Source organism: Neopelma chrysocephalum, unplaced genomic scaffold, assembly GCF_003984885.1.
Source record: "Neopelma chrysocephalum unplaced genomic scaffold, ASM398488v2 Primary Assembly neopelma1_139, whole genome shotgun sequence".
In the NCBI taxonomy this organism is placed as follows: Eukaryota; Metazoa; Chordata; class Aves; order Passeriformes; family Pipridae; genus Neopelma; species Neopelma chrysocephalum.
The window spans coordinates 810,269-831,971 of NW_020897801.1; the positions used below are offsets into that span (position 1 = coordinate 810,269).

General features: G+C 39.2%; 1 protein-coding gene across 3 annotated transcripts in view; it reads left to right on the forward strand.

The window, feature by feature from the left end:
• Positions 1-21,703, forward strand: part of PTPRO (protein tyrosine phosphatase, receptor type O) — a 155,171-nt gene that overhangs the window by 125,340 nt on the left and 8,128 nt on the right. For 2 of the 3 annotated variants that reach the window (XM_027699730.1, XM_027699732.1), the window contains exons 13-23: positions 601-740; positions 3,340-3,472; positions 4,822-4,942; positions 6,809-6,877; positions 10,285-10,368; positions 13,592-13,627; positions 15,194-15,275; positions 16,320-16,410; positions 16,905-16,981; positions 19,296-19,430; positions 20,890-21,012. In XM_027699730.1, the coding sequence (XP_027555531.1) occupies positions 601-740; positions 3,340-3,472; positions 4,822-4,942; positions 6,809-6,877; positions 10,285-10,368; positions 13,592-13,627; positions 15,194-15,275; positions 16,320-16,410; positions 16,905-16,981; positions 19,296-19,430; positions 20,890-21,012 (1,091 nt within the window). The remainder of the gene's footprint in view (positions 1-600; positions 741-3,339; positions 3,473-4,821; positions 4,943-6,808; positions 6,878-10,284; positions 10,369-13,591; positions 13,628-15,193; positions 15,276-16,319; positions 16,411-16,904; positions 16,982-19,295; positions 19,431-20,889; positions 21,013-21,703) is intronic. The other variant, XM_027699731.1, reaches the window with a different exon arrangement.

Below are 21,703 nucleotides of genomic sequence, written 5' to 3' on the forward strand. Positions count from 1 at the left end.
GTACAACCCAAACTTCATCGTCTCTGGAGGCAAACCAGAAGAGCCCAGGATGCCTAAGGCCCTTAAATGTTAGCCTGGGAAAAAAAAAAGACTACAAGTGTTTGTTTAAACTGGTAATTGACTAAATATTTCCTCTGCAACAATATAATGAACCTAGACAATGTTGGCTTGTGGGAAGCTACTTCTTCATCATCTCCTGGGGCAGGCCTTGAGAAGAAGAGCTTTCTCAGGCCAAATGTGTTGCTAACAGGTGGACAGTCATCTTCTCTGAAAGAGTTGCTGCTAACATTGTTCTATTAATAGAATCCACTGATCATCCTCAAACAAGGGCTCTGCTGAAAAGGGAAGTGAAGTAATTATCCATCTGTCCAAATAGAGAACAGTTTAAATAGAGAAGAAAAACCAACACACTTCATCATCTTCCCATTTTAAAGTGGTAGTCTGTCATCATGAGAGGTTTTACACTGGCAGATTTTATCTGAAGGAAATGAAGGATAGAAGGGCATCCAGCATTGCTTTCATTTTTTTTCATTTTTCTCAGTTGTCTGGAAACTTAAAGATAAGCTTAATAAAAGGAGATTTTTTTTTTCTCTTAATCAGAACCAGCCCCTCCAAAATCATTGTTTGCTGTCAACAAGACTCAGACCTCTGTGACGCTGCTGTGGGTGGAAGAAGGAGTGGCTGATTTTTTTGAAGTCTACTGCCAGCAGGCTGGATCTGGTCAGGAAACAAAAGTCCAGGTATGTAAGCATCTCTTCTTTGGTTTCTGCTCTTCATCTCTGAAACTGAGACTGGGCCTTGCATCTTTCTGGTTTGGCTTCTGCTAGTTGGCATGTGCATGTAAAGCCCAGTGACATTTTATACCAAATGTGATAATGTGGCTCAGAATTAAACCTTTAAAAACTAAACTACTAAAGCATTTCAAATACTAAAATATTTTGTTATTTTTCAATATTAAGATTGACTTCTATCTTATTGGTGAGATAACTAGTTGGACAGAAGCTATGTGAATCCAACAGTGTCAGGCTTTGACTACTCATGAAAATGGATCTAAAATGCCATGCAAAATCTAAAGGGCCACAAAACTAAGGGAATGTCAATTAGCAAGAAGGGAAAAATGGTAATTTGATAAGGAATGGGAAAAAATAGACATATTTAGATGCCATGAGATCTTTCATGCAACATCTATTTATTTCTGGCATACTTTATTTCTGGTTTTGAGGTCTGTTAAGTAGTCCCAGTTAAGTTCAGTAGTAGCTTCATTGCTATTCAAAGAGTACCTTTGTGCTGCAAATGTGGCTGCTCCTCATGCATTTTGTCTCAGGGTATTTTCTTCAAGACCCACTTTCTCAGCCTCAGAAATGAATCTCCTTTTCTCTCTGTCCTGTTAGGTACTTGTGCTCAGAGGCCACCTGAATATAGGAGTGTTTAAACTGAAAATGCTGTTCAGTGCAAAATAGAGAGCAGTAGTAGATTTAATTCCTTGACATTCAGTGCAACATGTGAAGTTTACTTTGTGCTTTAGCTGATGGTATAGTGAATCACTGTGAGCATATGCCATGAAACATCGTTTTCTCGTGTGTGCTATTACACATAAGGGGGAAACATTCAGGAAAGAAGTGAAAAATAAGCTAGTTAAACCACTGACTATCACAAAAGAGACTTGCACGCTCTTTAATCCTATGGCATACCAATCTGAATTATCCAATATTCTTTTAAAATAGAAAAATACACTGACTAAAGGCAAAAAAATCTTTAAATGGACTTTAATCTTTTGGATAGTTTGGAATCCACATCTAGATTCCTGGTTTTTCACTCTGTACAGCTAAAGATGATGAACTCATTATCACTTAGCAGAGATTCAAAATAGCGATGTGATCAGGTGAGGAAGGTACCACAGGATTTGCAACTTTAGGGCAGAGCAGATCTGGTTTAAGAACATCAGGAAAAGACTGCTTCATTTGGCAGATGCTTCAGCGGGTGTCACATTTGTTGACATGAACATCTGGCACGGGGTAATGCACAGAGATTGTCAGCTCATTTCTCATTAGATTCATCACTGTCTTTTCTGTCTCTATGAAGAAAATGGGAAAGTCTCCTTTTTGAGCTGTAAAAAGGAATGCTTTCCTAATAAACTGTTGGAAGTTCTTTGTGATTTTCCATGCTAATTACATGGACATTTTTTGTCCCTTTCCTCCATCTTTAAATCAGCAAAATGGAAAGCAAGAGCTTTCCGGGTTTGAACATCTTGGATTTTGGTTGACTAATTTAAATTTCCCAGAGGCGAAAATGGAAAACATCCAACCAAGTCCAAATGCCAAAGAGTGGCCTCTCTTTTCAGCTCAGGCAATAAGACTCTCCTCCCTTCCACTTATGCACATGTGATTTCATCTGCATAATGCACCTCAGAATTGCACTAGAACAGGAGCCCTTGCAAGCCTAGAATTAGGCCAGGACTGAAAACAGGCTGTTGTAAATAGTGCTTGAGACTTGTTACAGCATCTTGCACTCTCCACCTGGAGCTCATTCGTAACACTTCTCCTTCTTCCCTTTCTAAACTACTGGTTGAGTGTCTCTGTTTTTGCAACTCCAAACCACCCCTGGTTTTACTGGACAGTCTTTATCTTGTCAACTCACATGTAGTACTTGTGTTTGTTTTCGTTTGTTTTATCGGCATTTAAAAACCACAAAAGCGTTTACCAGGGTCATAGTAATTAAAACATTTTATAATTACGTTATTTAAAGAGTTTCTAGCTAGAAAAACTGAGGTGTAGGATGTCTGATCATAGTTATCACCAAAAGGCTCTGCTCTAGCTTTGTTTTTCACCTTGGCCACTCAAAGGGCTCACATCCAGAGGAACTGCCTCAGAGGCGGAGATGACATGCATTCATATGAGGGTGCAGAGGTTGTGGCTGTCTTGGCTGTGCTTTGAATAAAAATAACTTTGCTTTCCTCCTGCCTGTATGGCTCAGTAAGCAGAGCTCCTAAGCACTGCCCACCTCTGAAGGTGTCCTGGAGGTCACAGCTCTTTGCCCCCACCAGGCATGTGCCTGACCAGCCTGCTGTGAGGCACCCATCCTCCTCTCCCCAAAAGGCACTGAGATCCCTGGGCTGCTCTGGACTGTTCTTGATGCTGTTTTCACCCTATCCCTCTCCCCTTTTCTGCCAGACTACCTGTCTATTTTCAAGGGCAGGTCCTGATCACCTTCCCTGTGTTTCAAGGTGCTGATTTCTCTCACCAGATCTTCCTTTACCCGGTCAATTGTATGGAGCACTGATTTGTGCTCTTGCATTTGCAGGAGAGACAAACTTCTGTGTGTTTTTCCCCATGTCTACAGGAACCTGTCACTGTCTCTTCACATGTCGTGACCATTTCCAGCCTGACCCCTGCCACTTCCTACAACTGCAGCGTGACCACCTTCAGCCACAACAGCCCCAGCATCCCCACTTTCATTGTGGTTTCCACCATGGGTAAGCAGCACTTCCCTGCTTTCTTCTTCCTTATCCAGCTACATCCGTTTCCCCTTGCTTTCTTAAGCTGCGCTTTGTCATGTTGGCCCCAAGGGTTGTTTGTGTCATGGAAAGGCTGCCAGATGTGGATGGGATGGGGAAGCAGCTTTAAAAAGTCCTTAGAAAAGTCCCCACCAGGGGTTTGACTTGGAAAAATATGAACTAGAGGGTCAATTCTGTACTGGGTTTTAGAAATCAGGGACCTGATTTGTGGTGTCAATACTGAACATTGGGATAATGCTTGATGACATTGATGGAGAAAAATGTTCTCTCAGCCAATCCCAAGCAAGAGGAAAATCAAATTCATGAGCTGTTAAGGCTTTCTGCATTCATCAAAGAAGTGAGAGAGGAGAAAGACCACTGCAGGATCTTGAGCAGTCCCAGCCAAAGGATGGAAGATCCCTAGGCATGTAATGAAGATACTGGCTCTGAAATAAAAATAATGGTGTTGAACTGGTCAGAGCACTGGACTTTTCTTTTAAATCTCCCCTTCACAACGATGAGTGTCATCTCTGCTTAGCAGGGGAGTTGCACAGCTTTAGTCACTTGTCCCTTATATCATACCATGATGGAGTTCAGTGTCTGATTCTTAGCTTAAAAATCTCCATGCTTTTTAATCTAAAAAATGCTTCCGTAGCAACTGTGAATGTAAAGTTATTCTGAGCACACAAAGCAGAGAGAGTTTAATATACGATGAGCAGAACAGGGTAGCCGGTCTCATAGTAGCATAGTCCATAACCATGTAATACGAAACAAAAATAAACCAAGGTGTTGTTACTGAGAGTTGATTTCAGTTATTATTTAAAACAGAATATTTTTGTTTAAATTTATCTTCCAGAGTAATTAATCAGTTTCAACCCACCCAGTAAATTTCAGAGCCTCAGCTTATTATTTTGCTTCTGGGTCAGAAAAAGTATTGATTATTGTTGAAGAACAACTTCTGAGTTGAAATGTGATGATCAACATAGATGATGGTGAATATCTGTATTTTATATTACCATCACCATTTTCTCTTGCGTTGTGAATGTCAGTTAAGAAGGAAAACAAAAATAACAAATCAGAAATGCCAAAGTTTAACAAAAATGCCGGAGTGAAGTCAAAAGAAATTTTCTAAGCCAAAGAACTTTTCTAAGAGCAATAGCTGGTCAAAACCTTCCTTTATTTCTTGTGGTAGATTTTTCTCTCTGCAACACTCCAGGCTGAATGAGTTCGGTTTAAAAAAATAGCACTATCAAAATTCAGGGCAAAACAAAACAAAGCTGTCAGTGCTTCTGAATTGAATAACTCAGAATCATTTTTTGTATTTACAGTCACTGAGATGAATCCCAATGTAGTGGTAATCTCTGTGTTAGCCATCCTGAGTATCCTTCTGATTGGACTGCTGCTGGTGACTCTTATTGTACTCAGAAGAAAACATCTACAAATGGCCAGGTAAGTCCAGATTTATGCTAATTGCAAAAAAAATCAGACAACAACAAACACATCATGACAATAGTTTCAATTAAGAATGTGCTACTCAAGATGCTTGTGAACAGGATAGCTTCAAAATAGTTGTGTTATTGCTGTTTAGGAGTAGCATGTCTTCTTCCTCTATCTACTTTCATTCTTGACCTGAGTTATAAGCCTCAACCCTTGTCTCATTTTGAGCTTTGCAAGACTGATTTATAAGGGTTGTGTCAGGAATGTAAATGACAATTAGGATCTGAGGCAACCAGACACAAGCAGGACACCAAGATGCTTCGTCAGTCTTTCATATAGTTTGGAACAGGAGAGTTTCTGTATCAAGGGATAACATGGTTTGTTCATCAAGTCCAGGATGATCCATTTCGGAGGCCATGTGAGGCCTGAGCCCTGGCAGCCAAACCCCTGGGGTGAGGGAAGATGTGCCCAGTGTCCTGAGAGTCTCTCTCTAAAGCATTTGCTGGTCTGCCCTCAAATGGGAACTGCAGCGTGGGAAAGGCCGTGTGGGCTCACCTAAATCTTGTGTTTCTATGCAGTCGGAGTGTAGCCATCTATGCACAGAGACACATGAATCCAGGAGGATCTCATGTTCCGCTGTTCACTCATATCATTAATGATCCCATTTTGTTCTGACACACAGAAGAAGGGAAAAATTATCTTTTTCTGACAGAACCTTCAGCTATCTGCGCCAGTCTCTTGTACCTGGCTATTAAAAATCAATTTCCTTTTTTTAGGTGATCTTACCTGTATCAGTTCACTTTTGCGTGGGTTGTGTTATGGCATGTGTGAACTGCAGCAGTTTCTCCAAACCTAGATATGTGTTTCACCTCCTAGTTTTGGAAGTGTCATGGAGTCTTCATCCTTTAAAAAACCTATGTAATATATTTTTTATTAATTTACTGTACTATGTCAAGAAAGGAAGTTATTTCATGTAAAAAAACTTTAGTGAAAAATCTTGCAATTAACTACCGAGCAGACACTGCATTTTACGTGTCATGTCTTGTCTATGTATTCCATACAACAGATGATCACATCACACATATTTTGGAGGTTATCTCTTTCAGAGAACATTATGTGATTTGTTCCTTTTACATGTAACTGTCTCTGTGAAAAGCTCAGCTAAATTAATTCTCTTTCCTATGTAATTACTGTGCAGGCAGCCCAAAGCTTTTTTTCTCTTCATCACTGCTTCTAGCCACAGAAGATAAACTCCCCAGAAGGAAATTTTTAAAAATAAATCCAATAAGAAGCTGCAAGCAATTGTTTGCTTAAATCAAGAAATCAAAAATAGTCAAGTCAGTTTATAATTCATAGCCGAAAATAACGGACTTGTGATAAATTCCCTGGAATGTTATTCAGCAATTCTTTCTGTTTTCCCCTCAGTTATTTTCTGAACTCAAAATTACCATGCTCCTGCAAAAAGGACACAATTAAACACCTTCTCCTTAGAGTGGGGACAGTGAATATTTAGTATAGAAAGGTAAGGCCAGAAAACAGTGCTAGTGCTGGACTATGGAAAGCACAAATCTGGACAGAAGATGAGATCTATTTGAGAAATTTATTAACAACTTCTCCCTTGTTTCACTTCACTCTTTGTAAGCATTTTTAGGTAATTTGATCTCAGATGGTGCTGAACATTTATTGGTTTTGGACAAGGGATTTGATTTTGTTAAGGGATTTCAGTTCCTTTAGTTACACGTTGTCTCAGACCTAGTCACAAATGTGAGTGTTCAGCACTTTTCTGCAACTCTGAGAATTCTCTGTTAAATCAAGCTCACTGCAACCATTGTGAATTCAAAAATGTTAACTTTTTATCTAATGGTTTTCCTGAAACAGGGAATGCGGGGCTGGAACCTTTGTGAATTTTGCATCTTTAGAGAGAGATGGAAAGCTTCCCTATAACTGGTGAGTGTTTGAAGCAAAGCTTATGTTTTCTCCCATCTCTGCTTTTTGGCAAATATTATCTATAATGTTAAAGTGCCAATTTTTTATGTCACTGCTGTCCCTCTTCAGGATTAAACTACTATACCTGCTAATGTAGTATTTTATTCCTTGAATGTATTTTATTTTTTGAATGATGACTGAAGACATGCATTCTGTCACCTGCTATTTTTAGTAGGGAATGATGTATATACATGTCAGCCAAGTTGCATAGATGTGTTTTGGGAGGATTTTTTTTCCTTTCTCTTTCAGACATATTTTCTAAAATAACACAGCCTTGGAAACTTGATCTGTAAATCCATTAGCACTTCCATATATTTATATCCAGGAGTAAGCTTGCCTGTAGATGACTAATTAGCAACTGTCTTCATGCATTGGCATTAATTAATATTTCCTTACATTGCAAGACAATTTCCTTACAATTGCAAGACTCCAATATATACTGTAACTTAATGTTCAGTGCTGTTGAAAAAAAACCAGACCCTAAACATATTCTTGCTGGTCTAGAAAACCACCTGCAAGGGTTGCAAGTACTGGCTATGGACTCCAAACCATCACTGACACCATCAGCTGAAAAGAAGTATTTGAACAAAGAAAGTCTGTAGAATTAGCTTTTATAGTAGTAAAAGGCTTTGAGAGCTACCTGACTGGCACCAACATGGTCATTTCCATTCCTATTTTGATAATCAAATGAGTGGGGATGATGAACTCGAGGTTTGCAGTTTTGTCACCAGAAATCTCTGCAAAAACCTTTTCTTTTTCAAGGCAAGTCCAAACACAGACATTTAAAATCATAACGTCAGCCCCGTTCCAGTATGTAAGAAGAAGAAAACATGTGCCTTGGTTTTACAGCCATGGTCAGCTTTGTTGACAGCTAAGAAGTTGGAAAGAAGAGTTGGTGTGCAGGGAACTGCTTCCATGATTTCATAGGACACAGCCTTCCAACGGGGATAGGATTAAATGGTTTGACACTGCACTACAACAAGCCTTTTGCTAATAAGCATGCAAACTGAACTAACAAGCCCAGTGAATCTTGTCAATACCTCACTGTGCTGCTAATTAACTGGGTATTAAACAAGCTTCACTTGCTTGGTTCAGCTTTAATAGCAGCCAGCTGTATGCTGTACAAACGAAGCCATCTTTCAGCTTCTCTTGCTTGGACTATATTAATGGCAAAGGAGGCAGAAGATCAAACACTCACGTTAATTAAATAGCCAAGCTTGAATGAAATTATTAAACTGGCAACAGACGTTATTAAAACCATAAAAGGCTTTTTCTTTTTATGGGAAGGGGAATTAATAGGTTTGGATGTGAAAGTGAAGGTTCTTGTTGCTTGATTTGGTGTATGTGTATTTATGTGTGTGTATATATCTATGTGTATATACGCATATATATACACACACATAAATTATGTTATAAAAATATAAATTGGGAAAAATATTCCAGCTTAATATCTCCACAGTTTTATGTAACTGATGGCAGCGTGCCCTAATCTTATGGTCCCTGTTTATCTGAGAGTTGTTTTGTGTGCCTCTGTTGTCTAATGTCAAGACCAGATTCACCATCAATCCAGGCAGCCAAATGGAAAATATGGCACCAAAGACAGGTAGAAGGTGCCTGGGGTCATTCCAGGGAATCTAGTAAGGGACATATGGGCATATCCACTGCTTCCTAAGGGAAGATCAGCTCAGCAGAATTTTCAGGATATAAGCAATCTCTGCCTCTCTTTCTTTACGTAAAGTTGTTCAGTACATATAAGCAGTATGTGAAAGACTACTTAACTGCATGAAAACAATTTTGTATTTTCTGGGGCAATTACACCTTTTCCATATGTTGAATGAAATCAGTTGGTTTAGATATCAGAGCTCTTAATCTGTGAACAGTATTAATTAGGTTTGCAAGCACATTAGCCTGTGATTTGATAAAGTGTGGAAAATTCTTGTGATGATTTGATGATGAAAGAGGCTCAGACCTAAATAATTCCTTTTGCCCTCTGTAGGCAAGAGGAAGTAAAAACTTTGCTTGGAGTTTTCCAAAGGAAAGAGGAGTATTCCAGCTAAATCATCACTTCTCTCTTCTGAGCCTAATGGAAAACCTCATTGTGGCACCAGAAATCTGTTTAGGAAAAAACAAATTTCATCCTCAGTTCAGTCCCATAGAGACTCAACAACTGATGAGCCCTAAGGCCTGATGCTGCAGTTGCTATGGCATGTGATTAACTAGAACAGGCTCTTGCTTCTGGCTGACCCACACAATTCCTCCCAATGCCTGGGGAAGGTGCCCTGCAGAAACTGCACTGCCCATTTTCTTTACAGCAGCAAAACCCATTAAAGCATAACTTGCAGTTTTCACTATGCAGGCAGAAGTTTCCTCCACTGGTTGAAAGATTAAGATGAGAGATGATTACATTTAACATGACTTGTTTGTCAGGGAAAAAACCCAATATCTACTGACTTTTAAGAGCCAAGAGTACTGAACAAGGAAATTTCACTTTGTGATTCCTCTTTAGAACAGTTGCAGAAGGATGGTATTGCTTTTTAAGACAGCAGATTTTCTGAAGGGGAAAAAACACACTGAGGGTGTATTTGGCAAAAAAAAAAAAAAAGAAATCCTTCCACTGGAGAAATGTTTGTTTACTGGATTAATGCATAGCAGAATCTGGTAAATGGTTTGCAAATGATTTAGAAGTTTGGAATTATTTTGTACTCCAATTTCCTTTAGCCACAATTAAACCTGATGTGAATAGTTATTCATAGAAACCACAGTTAGAAGAACTGTTTAAACCATGTTTAGCTGAAAACCTAAGAGATAATTTAAAGCACTCTCCAAAATGTTATATGGATGCTTTCAGAAATCTGACTCAATGGAGGGTATTAGGAGATATTAGAAGCGTCTGAATTTGTATCTGATATAGATCTTCTGATACCCAAAGAATCACTTGCAGGAACAAACATGGGAGATTATCATAGCTGTATATGGTAAAAACAAACCTTGTCAGTACTGAAGTATCTCAAAACTTAGAAAATAGACTTAGTACCACCTATGTAATAGCTATAAACCTGTTGATGATATTTTCATACCCTTTTTACTCTTAAAATTTGGAATAACAGGCCTGAATCAATACTATAAAACACATTTATTTTGATCATACGGAATTTTATGTTGTATAGCTGAAAATCCTGCAGAGGGTGTCAGGCTGAGAGTAAAAATTCTAGGGATGCTAATAATATTCTTATGAAGTAAGTAAGGAGAAGGATTTATGGGATTAGCTGATTTTTAAAATACAATTTGCTGATCTCCTGATTTCTGTTTGTCTTACTAACTCTCCTCACTTTTTCATCTTTATGTATGTTATCTATTAATGCTCACAGGCGTAGAAGTGTGTTTGCTTTCCTAACTCTGCTACCCTCATGCCTTTGGACTGATTATCTTTTGGCATTTTATATTAATCCTTGGTAAGTGATTTACTTGTTTTCCCATATGCAATGTGTAAACAATGTTAATTCCTATTACATGAAAAATGTAGGATACCTTTGTTTTCAAACGGGTCGAAGCTTTTGAAGATACAATTTTCTTGTACTAGAACATGGATTGGAGAGGATGTGGGTATCAAAGTATTTGCTACCCTGCTTCGTCTGGTTCGTCTGCTTATGCTCCAACCCATTTTGATATTAAAAAGCTAATCTTACAGTGGTCATCATATTCATCTCATTGGTGTCTTTGCAATTTTTGCCACTTCATTGTAAATCCTGGCTCCTTCTGTCCCAGTTACTCACCTGTTCATTGCCTGGCACTGACTTCTGTGGATGCTGTTCTATTACTAAATTTACTTGATCATGCCCCACCTGTTTGGTGTGTGATGTCAAATACCTTAGTTTTTTTAAAGGTGCAATTACGTTCTCCTGACACAGTAAAAGTTTTGCTTTTGAAAAAAAACAGTTCACTGAGAACTGATACAGCTAGAAATCCCAAAGTGAAAAAATTGGATCACTGTGTGCATGTCTCACTGTGTATCTGTGTATATTTAATACTTTAGTCTGTAAATAATTTATAAAGACTTAGTAAACAACTGATGGTTTTTTTGAAAATACCTAACAAAGCCATGGGTCTACTTAGGACCAGAACTGTCTTACAAAGCATTTAAGAAACAACTATAAATTTACTATGATCAAAAAACGCTTAATTTATATAAAGAAACTTAATTTCCTGATGGTCTTGAGTCCAAACTATAGGGATTTACAAAAAATGTGGTAGGGAAGTTTGGATTTATTTTTCCTGGTCTTACCACATGACACCAAAGCACTGGCAAGCAGATATCAGCATCTCCAACATAGGCATTTCTGAGGCTGAGTTCCCTTGAGTCACAGTAGGTCTGAAGAAAAACCTCATCTAAATTTTCAGTGGGCCCAGAAATGAGAGCATTTATATAACTGAAGAAAGGTCCATTTCTTCTCTCAGGAAAATAAAATCATGTTCTTTACACACACCCAGCTGAAGAGCAGATGGAAGTCTTCCACACCTCTCCAAGGTTCCTATTATATTGACTTGTAACTTGTCTGATGTAAACTCAGCTAACTCTCGAGCTGCACAGTGGTGGAGCTCCTGCAAAGAGAATTGTCGTCTTCTTTTGCCCCTTTGGTTTTTTTTCTTTTAATATGCATTAACTCACGTTTCCAGATGGGTACCTTTCTTTAGAGGTTTCCTCTTCAATCAGTCTACCTAGTTTAGTGTAGAGGATTAAATTCATAGGAGCAGAAGTTGAATGAGATGAGATTAATCCCTCTCTTTGTATTTTAATCTGTAGAGTAAATGGAATAACAGATGAAACACCAGCTAATGTTTCAAACCTCTTTGTTTTGTGCACAAGTTGGCTTAAAATATTTATGAACATTCAGAAAACAATTGCAATGCTAAGAAACAAAGGCCTCTTGAGACTATCAAAGCACATGAAATTCTTGCTGACAAATGTATATCAATCATTTATTTTATTGCCTCTTGAAGTGTTCCTTGGAGAAGCATTCTTAGAAGCATCCCCATCATAAAGAACATTTAGGTATTTTTTTTCTTTTCAAATTAATTCCAATGTGCCTGACATTAAAAGGTTTACCATAGTCACAGGGGATAGAGAAGTGTTGAATAATTTACTGATATTAATTTTAGGATTTCATGGGAAGAATTCTTTGAAGATGGAGAGTAAATACTGCTAGTTTATGTGTGCAGTCCACATGAATGTACAGATACTATACAGGTAGTATCTCTACAGATAACATGGTCGGCCGAAGAGGTTTGTAGTATTTGCAAAGTAAAGCTCTGCAAAGTAAAGCTCTGCATTAATGTAAAGCTGGTATTACTATAGCTCTTCTTAATTCTGCAGGCAAAACTCCTTATCTAAGTGGAAATGTACCTTGACAAAATACCAAAATCACTACGGGATGTGGCTGCTCCAGAAATTGAATATTTCTTAAAGCTTAATTTTGGAAATTCATTTTTTAATTTAACTTCTAAACTTAGTGGGGTAGAAAAATAAAAATACTCCACTTCTTAATATTTATTTCTGTATATTTTCATTGTTTTAAATTTAAAAGCCTTCTCCTTTAATTTCCTAATTGAAGCTATGAACCAAATTACCTAGAAGTCATTTTCATGTCATCATGAAATTAAAAATAGCATTATTATAAAGTGGACAATGAACAGATATTGTGTAATGACAGTAAGAAAAAAACAACACTACTAAAATTCTTTTTGAATAATCAAGAATCTGTTCTTTGGCTGATTTAACAAAGGAGATCAGTGTTTTCAGACCTCTTGCCAAATTATTCTAGGGTGCTTACTTTGTGTATTTAATCTGATTGATTGCTTTAGCCTTTTTGTGGCAAAACCAAAATGAACACACCCCCCCTCCAAAAAAACCACATGGTGGTAATTAGTGTAGTGCAGTTCTTAAGTCCAAACCTTTGGGTTGTACTGCTTAACAAATTGAAAAATTTGCTCATAACTGTCACTACTGAATTATATCACTTATAAATCATGAGCAGACTGTATTACATGACTGGCACAATTATCTCTAGCTGTTAAAAGTCAATTAACATTATCTAAGGTTTAAGCTTGAGTCCCACTGAGGTCAGTGGGATATTTGCCATTGTCTTCATTGATCATCATAAGCAGGTTATAAAATAGGCCCTTTCTTTTTTCTTTCACCCTTTCTTGGGTTTGCAAATGGTGGTCTTCTCCCTTTACCCAACAGATGCTTCTCATTCCCAGTTGCTCTCCAGTGTTGACATCCAGTTTCCCAGCCCACTGGGAGACTGAGCAGAGCAGCCCAGGGGACACTGTGGTGCCGTGTTCCCCCCAGCAGCACAGCCCCCAGCTTGACTGGGCTCAGCCCACCTAAAACCAACAATAACCCTTGGGTCAGGATTTATAAAGGACACAGGTTTTCCTTTTCCCAAGGGTTTTCCTTTTCACATTCTCAGAGCCATGGAGTGGAAAATGCATCCCACTGGAGTCAACAGAAATTTTGCTGTCAGCTTAAAATTGTCCAAGTTATTATCACCAATCTCGTCCTGAGCACGATGGTGACCAGGAAGCATACATTCTTAAATCAGTATTATCTTTGAATAAAGACAATAGTGTAATGAATGAAAAACACTTCTCTTTTGTTTTTTTTTCTTTTTACAGGAGTAAAAATGGATTAAAGAAGAGAAAGCTGACCAAGTATGTAACTTCTTTGATATTTAAAGGAGTAAGACTTAGACTAAATATGCATTATGGAGTACATGTCATAGTGATATTACAGTTACAGATATAGAAAACTTCAAGATAAACATATCCTGAGAGAGATATCTGGCAGAAAACAAACAATAATTGGACAAAAGCAATTCTTCTCCATGGATTGTAGTAAAGCAACTCCTTACTGATAGAAAATTAGTCATCAGGGAAAAGATCAATTATTCAACTTAGTGATTTCAACAGAGCTTATCCTTAGTTAAAAATGACAAAGGGAGGAAAACGGGGATGGATTTATTTCTACTGATATTTCCCTCTTGACATCAGGCTCTCATTACAGTTGTTGCTAGAACATTAGATCATTAATGCTAACGGGTAAACAGGAGTAATTAAGTGGTGATAAGACAGGTTCCTTTGGGCATATTGCCTCAAAGTAAATGAGAAGATTACTGTGTACATGCTTCAGTAGCTTGTAAATTAGAGCATGATAATGAGGGAAGCTGTTTACCTGTGTTTCGTTGTTTAGATCGTCAGTCTAATTATTTCTGCGTTATGTTCAGAGGCTGTGCCTCTTCTAGCAGATAGATCCTCACTTGGTGAAAAAGTGTGTAGAATGATGGGAGTCATTAAATCCAGGCTAATTCATACCTGCTGAAGCTCTCCATGATTTTCTATAGCTATATGCCACTTTTTTTAATCACCATATCTCTTTGAGAAATTGACCTCTAATGACAAATGTGTATAGTTCCCAAAGCCAGCAAAGAAAGCAGTCAGGACAGTGGCATCCAAAATGATGGTTTAGGGGGATTTTTTTTTTGGTGGACCTTCTAAAAAAAATCAAAGCCTAAATATGAAATCAATTTCTCTGCATGAGCAAAGCTCAGACGGGTTTTAAAAGTGTCTCTTCTAGAAGTGAAATTATCTGAAAGCAACATTTCTCACGGCACAAAAGGCAACTTAAATGAAGCAGCAGCTGCTCTGGTGCCAGAAGCACATTGGTGGGTCTGCAACGGAGTCCTGGGTCACCACTTCTTACTGTGCCACCTGTGCCTTGGGGATGTACCCACCTGCAAAAGCACTTCAGTGGCTAGTGATTAATCATAGGAAGGGCACATGGGCCATTCAGACCAGTGGTTTCCTGCAGGTAGAACAAGTCCAATCCCTTAAAACAGGGTGCTTACTATCAGCAGCACTGGCAGCTGCAGCATTGAGCACAGCCAGAGGGGTCAGTACCCCTCTCTCAGCCTCTCTTTCTGGTGCTGTTATGTTATGTAACGAGCAGTACACCCACATTTTGTGGCCCTGAACCACAAGGTTGCTCTTTATTGTTGCTTTCTAGGATTAACAGTTGCAAATATTATTTATGACTTGAGAATCACAGAATCACAGAATATGCTGAGTTGGAAGGGACCCACAAGGATCATTGAGTCCAGCTCTTAACCCTGCACAGGACCATCCCCAAGAGTCACAGTATTCTGGGGGAAACAGTAATGAAAGGTACTTCAAAAGTTGGATTTTTTTTTTACTTAATTTCTGTGTATTTTTCCTTTAAAGCCCTGTCCAGCTGGATGATTTTGACGGATACATCAAGGATATGGCCAAAGATTCAGATTACAAATTTTCTCTGCAATTTGAGGTAAGTCTCTGAGGATTTTGCCCTCTGCTACTTGCCATGCCCAGATCAGCTTTTTCAAGATGTTAAGTTTGTGTGGTGTGTTCCTGTGCTCTGTGTTGATCGATGTGAGCTGTTGCTGGGTGGGTCAGCTTCACTTCCACTTCTGCAGAATTTAAAAGTGGATGTTGGTGTTGCTAAAGCCTGCATTTAATAAAACTGATTTGAGTGCCTCATCACAATCAATTCAAGATAATTGTCAGAACAACGCACTTGCTTTAAGATGTGCTGGTAGCCTGAATTGAGTTTGGGATTTTAATGTCTTTATTTTATATCTTAAATGCCCTTAATTTGAGTGGAAGCACTGGAATGAGAAAGCAGCATCAAAAGTCTCTGTAAAAGCAGGGAGATCTCTCTAAGACAAGCTCAGGTGCATTCTCTTAATAACCCAGAATTTCTCTTAATAACCAGAATTTAAAGTCAATTTAATAGTATAAATCTAAAAAAAATCCTATCCTCAGACTGTCTTCCAAAGTTTTAAACATGGAAAGGGAGTGGGGAAGATTCTCTGGGCGTTGAGATGGCTGGCATGATCCCTTCCTGGCAGTGAAACTTCCTCTAATGCAATATATATTAGATGTAACTACTGAAGGTAATGACTAGAAAGATCTTCCAAGCATTACCCCAAAATTAAAAGCCACTTGAGGACTTGAAGAAACCCCTTTAAATGGGGCAGATGACCACCACAGAAATAACTTAGCAACCTCCTAGTTTGACAGTGTTTTTGGATAATTAAATGTGAGTAGAAAGGAACAATCCTCAGTCGCAGCCTGGAAGGCAGCAGTGTGTTGGCAGCATCCAGCAGGAGACTCCAGCATTGCTCTCCAGCTGCTTGGAGTCCAAATCAGAGGCATCAGATAAGGAAAGTCAGTATAGTGCTATGTCAGTTTATAAAGTGATTCATAAACATTTTCTGTCTGGTACCTGCTACAAGTAATTGCTTCTCAAAGACCTATTTTTTGAGTGTGTGTGAGTTTGACCTTGGTGTTTCTCTTTCTGTTACCCCAGGAGCTAAAATTGATTGGGCTTGACATACCCCACTTTGCTGCTGATCTTCCCATGAATCGCTGTAAAAATCGCTACACAAATATCCTGCCATGTAAGTACAATGCACACTAAATCCTGCTGACGTCCCCAGTGAGGGAAAGAAGAGTTTTAATAAGAAAATTGGCAGATTTTCTGACTGATAAAAGTCCGTTCTAAAAATCTGCTCTTACAGAGAACCAGGCAAGAGATGGTTTTTGTTAGCTTTGAATAGACATAGCTTCCTGGGGATGTTTATCACAAGAGTTTGGAGGTGAGAAACACAAGGTCGTTTCTGCTACTGAGTAGTGTTACTATTTTTCTCTTGCAATTTTAATGAAACCTAAGGGAGCCCAGAGGGATGGCACTTGGATGATGTATTTTGCAGAACAGTTTGTCCATGTAGTGTTTGCTGAATCAAACATTGCTCTCTTGATAAATTTGAGCATTTTCTATTTTTTAATAGATTTTTTTTTGGCAGTTTCTGTAGGACTGATTTTAATTTTGCCTGGTTGGGGATGAATGCTGTGTTTGAGAGAAAAGGTTTTTGTGTTTTTTTTCCTTTTACAGATGATTTTAGTCGTGTCCGCTTAGTCTCAATGAACGAAGAGGAGGGATCTGATTACATTAATGCCAACTACATTCCTGTGAGTACAGAAATTTGTCAGTATAAAGTTAAGTGTCCTGCACAGCAGTGTGCCCACTGCAAACAGCACAATAACTCCTGGAAGCTCAGTCATGTTCTCAGCATCACCTTCAGCTTCAAATATTTTGCCTACAGGGAACTGTGTCTTATGTCAGCCACCAAAAAAGAAAACAAAAGATGGCAGAGGGGAAGATTTTAACAAATTTTGCCACAGTAGCACGGGGTGAGCTTTGTGAAACCCAGATTGGACTGACAGGGAAATGGGGAGGAAATGTTAAGTGATTTGGGGGCCTTTTAAGGCAGCTAACAAAACCATAAACTTTTAAATGAGAAATTTTTCTAGATTTCTGCAGCACATGGTAAAGAGTTAACGCTCCACAACTGACAAAATGCACAGAGCCCAGATGGTGCGTGGAGAGAAGTTCTGCTTTCTGCCTCATCTGTGGTGCTCCCAGCGGGCCTCCCTCCGCCTGGCAGGGAACAGCCACTTACCAGGGAGTAGCACCCACAGTTTTAGGATAATTAAAGTGTACTCAGAGCTGTAGCCAAACATTTTGACACTGAGGGGTTGGCTGAAACCTCATCAGCTTTTCCCACTCCCACCTGTGCAGTCACTTAGGCTTATCCCTGCCACTGCCACAAAGGTTTGCCACCTCTGTTACCCTCCCGTACTGTGGCTCTGTGTAAGCTGGAGAGCAACATCCACTGTGTTTCTCTGCATGGAGAGGAGGTAGAGCACTACAGCATCCACTTAGAAAAAGATCTTTTACTTGGGGACCACAGACAGATGAGCATCTCTGCACTCTTGCCATGAACGGAAGGCAGAGCTGGCTCTGAAGAGAGCTGAGTCAGCATTATAGAAAAGGGAGGAGCCCTCGGATGAGTCAGTGAAGCCACTTCTCTGTCACTGTGGCATTGCCCATGTGAGGACTGTTGAGCAAATTGCCTGTGCTTGGCTCCTATGTGCCAAGAGCATGACCTTACATGACCTTGAGCACTCAGGCTGCAAGTGCCTGAACTCACAGAGAATCAAGAAAGAAAAATTTTCCAGCGTTCCAAAGCATTGTGAACAACGCAGGAAACTTCTGTGACATGGGATTATGGATTATAGGATTTTAAGTAGCGGTCCCTTTTGGATGTTCAGTTCTGCTTTACATCTCTTTAGTGCTACTTATAGCACAAGGTTGACCATAGAAACTGAGACAGACATGTCATCTTAATGCTTAGCTTTTCCTGAGGGTCTCTTCTCCACTGAGTTCCTGCCTCCAAACACATAAACCAGGGGGAATCTGTGTCCCTGTGCTAACAGAGAGATTTGACATTTAGGTCAGACATAGCCCATGCAGACAAACAGGCAGCAAATTCTGTGTAGTGCAAAAACTCAGACTGAGCTGACTTATAATGATGTCTGGAGGAAGTCATTTGTGGAAAGTGCTCCCAAATCACAAATAATTTTACTATCTGCATACTCTGGTGGCACAGAAAATGGCCAATTTGCTCAGCATTGGATCATGCTGTGTGTTCTATATATTTCCTGCTCTTACTAGGGGTATAAAATAACTTTCCAAATGCAGTTTTGATAATACAATCTCAGCAAATATGGTTATAGCTGATGCCAAAATGGTCATTCTGTGGATCTTTTGTTATAGTCTTAATAACAGTCTTTTGGTTTTTGGAGCATGGAAAGAATCTTTCCAACTAAAAGCATGTTGATAGGGATAGGAAAAGGAACACATGGGTATAAAACATTTGAGCATCTGTTAAGAGCATTGACTCAGCATGCTCTCTATTATTTTAAGCAGAATTCTAATTAATATTTTATTATTTCAAGTCCTTATGACATAAGCACATGCATTCATTGCTACCTTCCATTTACACCAGGGACTGAAAATCACCACAGGCACTGCTTGGGATGAGCAAGCTGAGCATATATAACTGGCTTTATGCCTGTAACTAAACAAACCCTAAAATTACATAATTTGGAAGACCTGAAACTTTGGTTTAGGGTTCTTATTACTGGCTTTTTTAATGTTGCCTTTTCTGCTCTCTTGGCAAATGATTTGTATAGTAACCATTTCATCTTCTGTCCTTCATTCTAGATTGCTTTACACTTCAGGAGCATCGAATCTGGAAAAAAGTTGCCACCACAAAAATAAATACAAAAGATCATAGAATAGTTTCTTTATATTAGAAATCACTTTTAGAATTTCAAATTGAACATGAGCGAGCTAAAAATAGAATGAATGCCAGAGAGAAATACATGTTCTGAAGCAGTAATCGTGTTGGCAAACAGCACCTGTCTCTTTGTTTCTTAGGGTTATAATTCACCCCAGGAATACATTGCAACCCAAGGACCATTGCCAGAAACTAGGAATGACTTTTGGAAGATGGTTCTCCAGCAAAAATCTCAGATTATTGTTATGCTCACTCAGTGCAATGAGAAAAGACGGGTATGTAATAAAATCTTGTACGTAGTGTAAAAGAAACTACTCTGAAAATGACATTATTTTCTGGTGAGTGAATGTCTTTGCACTGTTTTCTGATCATAAGGCAGTATCACAACCTGACCTAGAATGGCACTTCCCTTATGGCAGGCATTCCAGAACCTTCTTTGACCTTCTTTGAACTTCCCAGACCTTCCCTGCCCTTCTTTTAACTTTTCTAACCTTCTTTGATCTTCTTCGACCTTCCCTGGATGTCATTGACCTTCCCTGACCTTCCCTGAACTTCTTTGACCTCCTTTGACCTTCCCTGACTTTCTTTGGCTATTCTGACCTTCTTTAATCCTTGTTGACCTTCCTTGACCTTATTTGAACTTCCATGACCTCGTTTGGCCTCGTTTGACCTTGCTCGACCTTCAACCTTGTTTGACCCTCTTTAACCTTCCCTGACCTTCTTTGACCTTCTTCAATCTTCTTTGACTTTCTTTTGCCTTTTTTGACCTTCTTTGGATTCCCCTGACCTTCCCTGACCCTTCTGATCTTCTTTGATATTCTTTGACTACCCTTGACCTTCTTTGTTCTTACCTTCTTTGACCTTCCTTGACTTTATTTGACCTTCTTGTGACCTTCCCGTGACCTTCCCCGACCTTATGAAACCTCTTCTCTTACATGAGGAGAGGCTGAGAGAGCTGAGACTCCTCACCCCAGAAAAGAGAATGTTCAGCGGATCTTGTCACTGTGTATAAATACCTGATGGAAGGTAATGGAGACAAGGTGCCAGGGACAGGTCAAGGGTGGATGTGCACAAATTAGGAAAACACATTAAATTCTATCTGAAATGAGGAAACACTTATTTACTGTGAGGTTGACTGAGCACTGGCAGAGGTTGCCCAGAGCATGTGGAGTCTCCATCCTTGGAGATATTCCAAAGCCATCTGGACATGGTCTTGAACAGCTGGCTTTAGGTGACCCTGCTTGAGCAGGGAGGCATTTGGATGAGATGATCTCCAGGAGTTCCTTCTAACCTCAGGCATTCTATGATTCTGCTCTTTTAAGTTTAAATACTAATAAAATACAAAGATGATGCTTTACATTTTTCCATGATGTTATAATAGAAATATTTGGAATATAATAGAATATATATAATATATATGTACATTCTCATTCCCCGTGTTTTGTTCCATTTTTTCTATTATATTAGGAAAAATAACAATCTACAACAACACTGTTTTTTCTTTCTTCACCGTACTAATGCTACCCTCTGGAAAACCAGTGTATAGCTGATGGCCAGTTACACAAATAGGAATAGTCAGACTGGAAGGCATTGCAGGATAAATCACCTCTTATTGCAGCATCAAGTGAACAACGCTGGAGGCATTTCTAAATCAGAGGGTCTTTTGATTGTACTTCTTTATGTATGTGTATATTTGTATAAATACAACTATGTGTGGATGTACGTCCCTTCCAGGTGAAATGTGATCATTACTGGCCTTTTACGGAAGATCCAGTTGCATATGGGGATATCACAGTGGAGATGCTGAGCGAGGAAGAGCACACGGACTGGGTTTACAGGAGCTTCCGAATTAGCTATGTAAGTGAAACACTTTGCGTGGTCCTGCCAAAGGAGTGGGAGTAATTTCGGTCCAGCCTTTCCTTAACTTTTGTCCATTTCTGGCATCCAGTGGGAAACACCCAAGAGAGATTGATATACTGACTCACTCCACACAGGCAGATGAACAAATCACAAAACTTTCCCCTAAAATTGTTGTCTCTGTGAGTTTCTCAGCACAGTGCAAAACTGAAACAAAAGTAGTACCAGAGCTCTGGACACTTCTGTGGTGCCAATAATTAGTGACAACAAATGTGCGAGTTTCTTCTTTTCTGCATCTCAGGCACACCTTCTTACTATAAATCATTCTTGAAAACTTAAATTACCAATGCAGAAATTGAAAATATTTTTCAAAAGGGCAATTGTGCAATAATCATGTCTTCCTATAAAGTATTGAAACACATGTGAGAGCATGGAATTTCCAAATTAAAGCTCTCCAGACTTTCAAGCATTACCACCCTCGTTTCCTGCATCAGCTCATTGCCAGCACCAGCTCACAAAGGAAAGGTTATGGATATGGAGGGGACGTGGGAAAAGCTGTGCACTGGCAATTCCACATTGGCCCAGGACTTAGTCCTGCCCAGCCTTGCCTCACTGTGTTCCAAAGAGTGCACAGGGGGCAGGCCAGGAGTGCAAATATGTAAACCACGGTGTTGGGGTTGAGTGAAAAGTG